The sequence below is a fragment of the Pipistrellus kuhlii genome, unplaced genomic scaffold (assembly GCF_014108245.1).
Source record: "Pipistrellus kuhlii isolate mPipKuh1 unplaced genomic scaffold, mPipKuh1.p scaffold_m20_p_1, whole genome shotgun sequence".
In the NCBI taxonomy this organism is placed as follows: domain Eukaryota; kingdom Metazoa; phylum Chordata; class Mammalia; order Chiroptera; family Vespertilionidae; genus Pipistrellus; species Pipistrellus kuhlii.
The window spans coordinates 44,633,730-44,645,475 of record NW_023425404.1 but is presented as its reverse complement, the minus strand read 5'-3'; the positions used below and the strand labels follow the sequence as shown (position 1 = coordinate 44,645,475).

At 46.0% G+C, this 11,746-nt stretch overlaps 1 protein-coding gene across 1 annotated transcript in view; it reads left to right on the top strand.

The window, feature by feature from the left end:
* The first annotated feature begins 376 nt into the window (after positions 1-376).
* GLDN (gliomedin) overlaps positions 377-11,746 on the top strand; it is a 55,058-nt gene continuing 43,688 nt past the window's right edge. Inside the window, exon 1 of the mRNA XM_045582499.1 lies at positions 377-899. Within this exon, the coding sequence (XP_045438455.1) occupies positions 537-899 (363 nt within the window). The 5' untranslated portion in view covers positions 377-536. The remainder of the gene's footprint in view (positions 900-11,746) is intronic.

Genomic DNA, 11,746 nt, shown 5'->3' with positions numbered 1-11,746 from the left:
CCTCAGGGGCTCTTCCCGGTCCTGTGACGGTGGGAGGAGTGACGGGCAGCCTGGACTCTGCCCAGCAGCAGATCTTTCAGGGACAGTGGACGTGAGCTTTGGCGTCGGGGCATGCTGATCTTTTTCAGAGAGGGCAGTGCGGGGGAACAGAGGGAAGAATCCAATGACTTCTTGGTCATAGAAATTCCTGCTCTCCCCCTCAGACTGACCCTAGCCTGCCCGTCTGGGCCACAGCAATAAGAACGGGCTGGGCCGCTGGAAGAGGGAGGAGAGGCGGGTTTCCTGGTTTCCTTGGCCAGCGCCGGGTCATGAGCCCTTTCCACCCCTCCTTCGAGGGCTGTCCTCCTCCTCTGCACACCTCCGCCCGCCGGTCCCTCCGGGCTGCCCGGGCGCCACTGCTCCTGTCCCCCCACCCGCCCCGCCAGCCGGGCCAAAGGGCGGCGTGACTCACGGCGCTGCCACCAGCCCACGGCGGGCCGCGGCGTATAAAGGCCGCCCAGCCCCGTCCGCCGCCCGAGGTGCGCAGAGCCCGGAGCATGGCCCGGGGCGCGGAGCGAGGCTGCGGGGGCGCGGGCTGGGGGCTGCGCGGCGCCCTGGCCGCCCTGGCGCTGCTGTCGGCGCTCAACGCCGCGGGCACGGTGTTCGCCCTGTGCCAGTGGCGCGGGCTGAGCGCGGCGCTGCGGGCGCTGGAGGCGCAGCGGGGCCGGGAGCAGCGCGAGGAGGGCGCCCTGCGCGCCTTCCTGGAGGAGCTGAGCCGCGCGCCGCGCCGGGCGCCCCCGCCCCCCGGGGACCCCGCGGGCGCCGCGCGCAACAAGCGCAGCCACAGCGGGGAGCCCGTGCCGCCCCTCCGCGCCGAGAGCCAGGACATGCTGATGATGATGACCTACTCCATGGTGCCGGTAGGCGGGGCCGGGCCCGCGGCGCCCCCGGCGGGTGGGCGGCGGGCAGCGTGGGAAAGAGCCTGGCGCCCTCTCTCCCCCGCCGGCCCGAGGGCGGGGCGCTGTCCAGCGAAGGCCCTGAGGATGTCTCCGGGGTCCGTGTTAAATGGGGAAAGGTCGTCAAAACCGGTTTGGCTCAGTGGTAGAGCGTCGGTCTGCGGACTGAAAGGTCCCAGGTTCGATTCTGGTCAGGGCCATGTACGTTGGTTGCGGGCACATCTCCGGCAGGGGGTGTGCAGGAGGCAGCTGGTCGATGTTTCTAGCTCTCTATCTCTCTCCCTTCCTCTCTGTAAAAAAATCAATAAAATATATATTTTAAAAAAATGGGGAAAGGTCGTCGATGAGTCTGCAGATACATGAGGGGTGTAGAAAGTGTTTGTAAGAGCCTACTTTCCTTTCTAACTTTGGATAAAAGTTTTCACCTTCCGGTGTGAAGGAAGCCACAGGGGTCCAGGGCTTTCTGCCTGTGCAAGCCCTGGGCCCCTGGGAGCAGGGAGACCCTTCCTGAGAGTGCAGACGTCTTCAACCAAGGGATTCTTTTCCTGGCATGATCTAGTGATCTGGTCTTTCACCTGGCCCATCCCATGTCATGAGATTGCTGACCTAATTGTCTCTGTTTAAGTGAAAACAGTCAGCCAAAAATTTTACCAACAACCGAGGACCTTGATGCTGAGAAAGTTGCTCTAAGCATAAAACTGTTTTTCTTAAAATCAGTGCCAAAGCTGAGGCTCTAATATGGACTCCAGAAATTGCTTGCAGGTGGTGCATCTGAGGAGACGCTGTAGCTTTTCATTATCTTTCCAAAGCGGCTCCGTTACACTCCCCCTCAAAAGGTTTAAGAAACTGCTCTAAGGAGAGTCTTTAAAGCAAAGCCCCCTTTTCCCCCCAGTTTTAAGTTTCTTTGATTTTGCTGATTTGTAACTCAGTAATTATCTAACAATTATAAGTAGATCACATTGCTGTTCCCCATTCCATTTTATTATCCATTACAACACCGAGGTCTTATTTCACTTTATAATTACAAAGATTTCAGTTCTGTCACATCATGTCAAGTGTGAGGAATAGTTTGGAATCCTAGGTATTTGAAGATCAATCCACTTATGCTTCTGTTATCATAGAAGCTTTTAAGCTTTTAAATATCTTATATGAACTGAAATGCTTTTAAACCACAGGGAAGTACTACACACTACACATACGTCTTTTGAGAGGTCAGATTTTTACATTCCTGGGTTCATTTTTTTTTAAACCCATAAATATTTAAAAATCTGGGCCCAAGCAAGAAACTTCAAAAAACAGAACTCTGTGAAATGAAGAACTACCATTAGGGGAATTTGCTCTTTCTCTTGTATCTCTCTTGTGCATTTTGATGTGTTTTTTATTTGAAACCCTCCAAGAGGATGCATCTGAGCATCATCATTTTATATTTTTAACCCTGCTTTTAAGGTAGAGGCGTATGTATCCAAATTTAGCCTGTCCAGTCACTAACTCAAGAACATAGACTCGTTTCTGCGTCAATCTGAAAGCTAAATTTAACTATCATCACCTGCTCTATTACAGGTCATTACCATCACGTCCATCAGGCTGAGACATGGGCGTGCTTTGACCTTAGAGTCAGTGAGGGAGTTCTCATGCAGTGCAGGCAGTGGTTGCCAATGGGTAGTTGGTGGACCACTAGTGGTCTGCAAGGTCCAAAAGGTTGGCGACCGCTGGTCCATGGAAGGCAACCATCATATTGCCGGCTTTCTTCTTGGGAGTAGTTCTCAAACAGTAGGCACATTAAAAATGATTTCAGGGCTCGACCCTCAGACATATAGAATCGTAATTCCCCACCCTTCCACCCCCTCGGTGAGTTTGATGCAGGTGGTTCCGGTGCCACACTTTGAGAAACGCTACTCTAGACCACTGCTTTTCTAACTTCAAAGTGCGTGTGAATGTCTTAGGGGTCTTGTTAAAATGTTGATTCTGATTCAGAAGGTCTAAGTTGGGGCCTAAGATTCTGCATTTCTAACAAACCTCCACTGATACCAAAGCTGCTGGTCTGAGGAGTAGCTTGGAGTAGCTGGGTTCCAGAGCAGTGGCTGCACACTGAAGTGGGGCTTTAAACATGACTGGTGCATAGACTTCACCCCCAGAGATTCTGCACTAATTGTTAAGGGTGCTGCCTGGGGAGTGCCACTCCCCAGCAGGAAGAGCCTGGACATGCCTTCCTGATGGCAGCGCTGTCTTAGCGTCTTACTCTCACTGGGCCTCCCTTGAGGCAGAGGAACCAATTTTATTACTGAGGAGCCCTTTACTTTCCCCTCCCCCCCCCCCCCAACATCTCCCTCTTCACCTTTACAAACTTTCTCATCTTTATTTTTCTTAGAACAGAGAATTATTCAGATAAGGAAACAATATTTAAAAAGGAACTGTCCTAGGGCACCTCTAGTAGAAAAAGATGCTAAGAGAACTACTTAGTCCCCAGCATGACGGAAGTGTACACACTTCTTTTTTTCTTTTTTTTTTTTTAATATAGTTTTATTGATTTTTCACAGAGAAGAAGGGAGAGGGATAGAGAGCTAGAAACATTGATGAGAGAGATACATCGACCAGCTGCCTCCTATACACCCCGCTCCAGGGATGTGCCCTCAACCAATGTACATGCCCTTGACCGGAATTGAACCTGGGACCTTTCAGTCCTCAGACTGACGCTCTATCCACTGAACCAAACCGGTTTCGGCTGTACACACTTCTTAAGGTTGAAGGTGACACCTTCCTCACCCTTTTATAAAGCACCAGTAGGTCTTCAATGAGGGGGAGATCAGAGGTCCCCTCATTGAGGTCATCACATGTCCTTAGAGATCTCAGAACAAAGAAGTAAGTTGTACGCAGATTAGTATCATTTCAAAGTCCTCCAGAATGGCTCATTTATCCATGATGAGCCTCGTCAAGCTAACGGATAATTCAGAGTTCTGTGCTTTGGGCTGAAAGTGATTCTGGCTAGCACATTCTGACCAGAGACCGGTTGACAGCTGTGAATGACTTTGTTACAAGGGCAACATAAGTACAGTTAGTTTGGTATAGCCAACATACTACATCTTTAAAAGAAAGTGGGTGCTTTGGAGGAAAGTAGTAAAAGGGGCCCTAGGAATCACTCAGCTAGATGAGTAATGGGAACTCCTGTAGGAGATGCTGTTCTGCCTGGGCTCCACCCGCCCACCCTCTCTCGCTTCTCCTCCCATTAGCTGCTCTCTCTCATTCCATTCTCCAGGTGTCCTTGCTGATGTTCTGGTAGCTTTATCTAGGGTTTAGCATCCAGTATGAAGAAAGTTTTACTCCTCACAGTGTGCACCTTAAGTTCTTAATGGATCAATAATTACATTTAAAAATAATGGAACTCTATGCTCAAAGTCACTGATCATTAGAGAGATGTATACTAAAATGACAATGAGGTATCACTTCATACCTGTCAGAATGGCTACTATCAACAAACGGCAAGTACTGGTGAAGATATGGAGAAAAAGGAACCTTAGTGCACTGCTGGTGGGAATGCAGACTGGTGTAGCCGCTGTGGAAAACAGTATGGAGTTTCCTCAAAAAAGTAAATATGGAACTGCCATTTGACACAGTGATCCCACTTCTAGGAATATATCCTAAGAAACCTGAAGCACCAATCAGAAAGAAAGTATACACCCCTATGTTCATAGCAGCACAATTTACTATCGCTAAGATCTGGAAACAGCCCAAATGCCCATCAGTAGATGAACAGATAAAAAGGCCGTGGTACATTTACACGCTGAAATACTATGCAGCAGTAAAAAAGGATCTCTTACCCTTTTGAGGCAGCATGGAGAGACCTGGAGGGTATCATCCTAAGTGAAATAAGTCAAGTGAAATAAGAAAGACAAGTATCATATGATCTCACTCATATGTGGAATCTAATGAATCAAATAAACCAATGAAGGGAGTGGATCCAGGATTTGAAGAATAGAATAGAGTGCAGTATCTAGGAGAGAAGGCGGGGGAGGGTGAATGGGTGGGAGGTAATCAACCAAGGACCTCGTATGCACATATGCATGGCCCATGAACACAAACAATGGGGCAGTGAGGTCCTGGGGTGGGGGCGATGGTGGGGGGAGGGTCAATGGGGGGGAAAAAGGAGACCTATGTAATACTTTCAACAATAAATAATTATTGTTTAATATATTTTATTGATTTTTTTACAGAGAGAAAGAGAGAGGGACAGAGAGTTAGAAACATCGATGAGAGAGAATCATCGATCAGCTGCGTCTTGCACGCTCCCCACTGGCGATGTGCCTGCAACCAATGTACATGCCCTTGACCGGAATCAAACCTGGGACCTTTCAGTCTGAAGGCCGACGCTCTATCCACTGAGCCAAACCGGTTTCAGCAAATAATTATTGTTTAAAAAATTAATAAATAATGAAATTCTAAAATTACTAGAAGAAAAACATAACTTCATTTTAGATCTTGAAATGGGGAAGAGCTTTCTTTCAAACTATAACTTGAAAGCCAGAAGCAAATAATAAATAAAACTTAACATTTAAAAAGCACACACTGCCAAAACTGGTTTGGCTCAGTGAATAGAGCGTCAGCCTGCGGACTGAAAGGTCCCGGGTTCGATTCCAGTCAAGGACATGTACCTGGGTTGCAGGCACATCCCCAGTAGGAGGTGTGCAAGAGGCAGCTGATCCATGATTCTCTCTCATTGATGTTTCTAACTCTCTATCCCTCTCCTTTCCTCTCTGTAAAAAATCATTAAAAAATATATTTTTTAAAATATTAAAAAAAAAACAATAAAAAGCACACACAACAATAACAAAAATTCTGTGTAGCAAATAAGAAAAAGAAACAAGCACATGCCATAAACAAAGACAAAGATAAATGACAACCTGGAAAACATATTTGCAGCTCATATCATAGATGCAGGGCTAATCTTCTGATACATATAAGCATTCTTAGAAGATATAAGAAAAAAAAAGAATAAGTAAATCAGCCACAGAAATAGAATCCAATAGGAAATGGAACAGACAGTTATGAAAAAAAAAAGCAAACGCGTGAAAAAGAACTCTTGATTTAAAAATGCAAATAATAAGTGCCCTGAATAATGTTTACCTGTCAGAATGACAAAACTACAAATGTTTGACAACACATTCTGTTGAGGAAATAGACATACTTTTGCATTGGGTTTGGGGTGCAATTTATCAATACCTAGAAAAATTACAAATACATTTATCCTCTGACCCAGCATTTTCACTTACAAGAATTTATCATGCATGGCAGACTTTATCACCTATGAAATGACATAAGCATATAGTCGTTCACCGCACAATATTTGTAAAAGCAAGACTTTTAACAGCCTGTGTCCACCAGTGGAGGACTAGTTGAATAAATTGACCCATATTCCCACTGGGATACTAGGTAGCTGTGAAACAAGGATGAGGAAAATCCTCTCGGGATGGCTGTTGGAACAATCCCCAGGGCATGCATAATTTAAATGAAGAGAGCAAGGCAGAGAAAAGTATATTTTGTATTACATTGGGTAAGGAAGAAGAGGAAAGATAAATGAAGAAATTAACAAAAGTGCTTACTTAGGGAGGGTGGGAATATGTGGGAATGAGCCTTTCACTGTATAGTTTTGTGTATTATTTTGACTGTTGAACCATGTGATTGTGTTACTGTTTTGGAGTGAAAGGCCATAAGCACAAGGTTACATGGCAGCTGCCACCAGGCTGAGGGATGATAATGTGTAGGCACTGCCACCTGAAGTCAGATGCTCTACCTTGCCCTTGCCGAGTGGCTCGGTTGGAGTGTTGTCCTATACACCAGAGGGTTGCAGGTTTGATTCCCAGTCAGGCACATACCTAAGTTGTAGGTTCAGTCCTTGTGAGAAGCAACCAATCATATTCTCTCTCTCTCTCTCTGTCTCTCTGTCTCTCTCTCTCTCTCTCTCTCTCTCTCTCTCTCTCTCTCTCTCTCCCTCCCTCCCTCCCTCCCTCCCTCCCTTTCTCCCTCCCTCCCTCCCACTCTCCTCTCTCCTTCACTTTTCTCTCCTTAACTCTCTCTGGAATTTGTAAACAAAAAGTACACCCTCCTGTGAGAATTTTAAAAGAAAGTTTTTGTTTGTTTGTTTTGTTTTTAACAGAAGCTCTTGCTAATTGTTGCCATATAAGAACTAGAGCTCAGTGTGCTTGATCCTTTTTTTTTTTTTTTTTCAAGAAAAGTAAAAAAAATAAAATCTTGACTTTTTATGTGAACTTGCTTGGCTTTTAAATATTGACAAAAATTTCCCCAAAAATGTCTTTAATTGGCTGACAGTGTTGGCTAAACTACACTCACATTGTTCAGGGCCATGTTAGGGCTTCCAAGCTTAGTTCACAGCAGTCTCATCTTACAGTCTCATGAATGATTTTGAACAAAAATGGCTTCATTTAGCTCAAGCACAACTCCATGCCTCCCTGTTATTCCCAACCTGATTCCAGTAGGACAGTAGCAGTGATGCCATCGTTGTTGTTGGTTGATGAGTGCAGATGTTTTTTTTTTGCCTTTGGTTTGGTTTGCTTTTGGGTGGTTTTTTTTGTTTGTTTTTTGGTTGGTTTTTTTTTTGGCTTTTTATAAAAATCAACTCCACCTTCAGTAGATGGAGATTTCCCTTCACTGTGGTTTTTCAAAAGCATGTGCTCTAATTCTGAGGGTGGTTCTCAAGGAGGAGATTCCAGTTGTGTTAAGCAGTAACTTAGGGGTGTCGAACTCAATCAGAGAAGGGGCCAAAATCTAAAATCCAGCCTAAATCGCGGGCCGAATGGTTTACTGAACAGTCATAAACTGTCATTGTGATGGAAACGCAGTGGAGTGCAGTGATGACAGCGCGGTGCAGACCACATTGCAAGGCCTGATTGTAACAAACAGCTTTTCAAGATGACTACTATGAGATACACATGTGTGGATCTATATGTTATCTTGTTCAAAGGAGGCGGGAATCATATTACCCATAATCACAGCTCCTGTTTGCATGGATTCTATAGTTCCTTGAAGGGTGTGCCAGGGCTTACCTCCCCTTCCCAGCCCTTGGATTGGGTCACTTCCAGATGGTGTAAAAGCTAAGGTCTTAGAACTTGGGTCAGAATTCTATGGCCTATGAGCCAAATCCAGCCTGCTGCTGGTTTTTTGTTCAGCCCACAAAGTTATGGTTTTCACATTTAATAGTTAGGAGGAAAATATCAAAAGAATAATATTTCATAACGTAACCATAAATGAAGTTTTATTGGCACACAACCATGCCCATGTGTTTACGTATTGCCTGTGGCTACTTTCACACGAAACAGCAGAATTGAGTAATTGCAACAGAGACCATATGGCCCACAAAGCCTGAACTATTTTCTGTCTGGTCCGTTGTCCATTAGAACATAGGGCACTAGGGGTCATTCCTCTAAGAGCCCAGCTACTAAGTCAGGACTGTCCTAGCAATGGTTAACCCTGGGTTTTAAGATCTTGGGTTTTAAGACCTCCCTGAAGGAGATATAACCCAGGACAGAGCTGACCTGAGAGTGGGGCTACACTCTGGAGGAAGGCTGGCTCCCCCAGTCACGTGCAGTCAGTGTTAGGACAGCATGAACCACCCATGAATCCCATAGCTAGACCTTGTCTCAGACCTCATCTGTTCTCTTCAGTTGACAGTGAGGAATGTATAACCCATACGTCCTACAGGATGGCATGGCACTGATGAGAAATGCAATAGGTGCAGAAGGACAAAAAAAGACAGGACTGCCCAAGCCATAAACCCAAATGCAGAGCCTGAGAGGGGAAGATCATAGCAGCCTTCCTCATGGCATCGTGTGCACATGGGCACTTGGGATGTCACACCTTTCACTGTGTGGGTGGTTTCCAAGTCAGAAGCTTGGAAATGAATTAAGGGTGGGGGTGAACTGGAAGCTGCATCTCTGCTAAGATGTCTCACGTTGGTACTGTGGACATACCATAAACCTAACTCGTGTGCCAGGCATGGCAATATGTTGAGGAAGACATGAGAGAGCTGGCTCGTTAGCACTTGCTTCAGATACTTGCTCCATCAACACAAATTCTGCACACACATGCCAATAAAACATTCACTGTAGATATATGGTTGTCATGACTCTCTAAGAACATATGTAAGGAACAAGTGGGTCAAGACTGAGCATCTGGACCTATGAGAGCAGGGCAGTTGTAGTGACCACATGGATGGCATTAAACCATTTGGGCCTGTTCCCAGATGCTGGAGCTGTTAACACACCCCTAGACTCTTTCTAGCCAAAACAGCAGGGGTGAGAGCAGTAGGAACAAGCCTGCTGGGCCTTTAAACCTGAGCAGGATGGATCTTCAAGGACCTGATGAATCACCTCCTCTTTACCTGTTGGATCCCTACCTCTTCTCCAACCTCCATTGCCGCTGTGCCAGGGATAAAAAGGGTTTTCCCCTTTGAAACCAAAAACAAATGCCCCACTGGAGAAGTGCCACTCCACTCTGGGAACACGGCAGAACCCCGTAGACCAGCCCGTCACTTAGTGGCCCTGGCCAGTAGATCACAGGCTGAGAGGTCCTTGGACAGAGGGTCCTTTCTGGGTGAGTTCCAGAACAACTCAGCTCATGGGTCTTCCAGTGCCAAGGGGTTGTTCATCTTCTGATTGCCCTCGTCCCAGGATCTCTCCGGCGGGTCCAGGGTTGTCCCCTTGTGGTGCTGCTGCTGCCTTCAGCCATTGCATCCCTGCCCTTCACTTGAACAACCTGGGAGTCTTTCTTCACTGTTAGGTCCCAACCAGATTCTCTGTACCAGATGCTTCCCTGAGGTATGCTGTGGTAGCGAGCAGCGTGGCCCAGGGGAGGGGAGGGTGAAGAGTGTGTGAGGCGAATTCACATTCTGGGCTCTCAGCTCATTAGCTGGGTGACCTTGGCAAGTCTTTTAACTTCTCCGAGCCTCTGTTTCCTCACCTGTAAGATTGAGATAATAGCGCACCTCATAGAGTTGTTAGGAGTTTTAAGGGAAGTGCTGCTGGTAGAGTACAAGAGCCTGGTTTAGTCGGGTTCCCAGTAAGTGTTCACTGTTGCTGGTAAGATTAATCACACTTATCATTGGCCCTTCTTGCCCCATGTGCTCCGCATTTTATTTCTGGGTTATTCTTTATCTTGAATCCCTCAGAATGCCAAGCTGTCTGTTCATATGTGCTTCTATCAGCTGTTGCTTCATGATAATATTTGGCTTCTTCAAGCCTAGATCAGCGTTACACCAACCTAAATTATCTCGTCATTGAAAACAAGAGAGTTAGCCTTGATATGGCAACGGGGCTTCTTCGTCTGTCCTGGATTTCCTGGGCAACCACCCCTGTGCATGGCCACTGGTGACGAAGGTTGACACCCACTAACAGAGTCATCTTGACCCCAATTCTGACTGGCTCCACTGCTGTTAAATTCTGCTCATTTCTATTTGGTGGCAGTCCTAAAAAAAAAAGTTTTGGATGCTTTTATTTGGAAATTTGACAAAATATAAGTGGGAGATAGAGCAAAAACAATTTCTAAGAAAGGAGAACAATTTACTTTACAGGGCTGGAAGAGCAAGGGTTCTGTGTTCTCCAGGATATGGTTACCTGTGTGGAAACCATTCAGTCTTTAGCTCTGATAAAACACAGTTATTTTGGGGGGGTGGGGGGGGGAGAGAAATATTCATTTTTTGCTGACATTCCTCAAACTCCCCTCCCCTTCCCCCAAAAAGAAATCCTTGTCTAAATCAAGTTGACATTCAAGCTTAATTTACATGCATTTTATCTACAGACTAAAGGTCATGTTGTGTGAAACAAGCTGAAGCTTTTAGTTGTGATTCTGCTACAAAGGGAGCATTTTTTTTCAGCCCATCAGTTGCTTTTATGTAGCTCTTTGGGTTTTAACAGTATTTTAAAAAGATATAATTTACTTCTAGTTTAACTAAAGTTCAAGACAATTTTCTTTCCTGAAAGGTGGAGTTGAAACAACAAGGCCAACTTAAGGTCATTTAAAATGCAATTTGTGGAGTTTGTTCTGATTGCAGTAGATAAAGTAACCCCTTTGTCTGCCACTGAGAAAAAGTTTCCTGTGCTCCTCCGAGTGCTGGGAACTTTGGAACCTGGGCTGTCTGTAAAAACTGTGAAGCACTTGGGAACGTGTTGTGGGTAACTGTACCCAGCCTAAAATGATGAGCTGGCGACTACAAAATCATTCCTGTTTTTGGGTAACATTAGCGTGTGAGTGTTGAATCCTTTCCACTCAAAGGCAAAGGAAGGGGGGGTAGGGGGAGTCCTTTTCATATAGGCAGCACTTGAGGACCTTGGAACCAATCCGTCTGAACAGGAAGACCGATAGAGGAAAGTGAGATGAGTGATGAGTATGGGCGCAGTCAAGGAGAGAAAACCAATTCTCACTAAAGTGATGAAGGAAGATTTCACAGAGAAGATAGAACTTGAAATGGGCAATGTAGGGTTGGTGAGATTTGAGCAGGCAAGGAGGGCGATACGTTCAGAGCACAAGTAATAACTTGAGCCAAGGTCTAGGGGCTGGAATGAAAATCATACAGGGCTGGAAGAGCAAGAGGTCAAGCAGGCCTTTCTGCACTGGGAGTGTGGGTTTGGGGTGGGGTGGAACTAAGGTTGGCTGGGGGAGAGAGAGCCTTGATTTTCCACTTTTGACAATTATTGTAGACCTTTTGCCAGGGGGATAGTCTTGAGAGAAGTGGTTTTATAGGAATGCTGTAGTGATGTAAAAGAGGAAAGAGTGGATAGGGGAGAGGCCAGAGGCAAGAAGAAAAT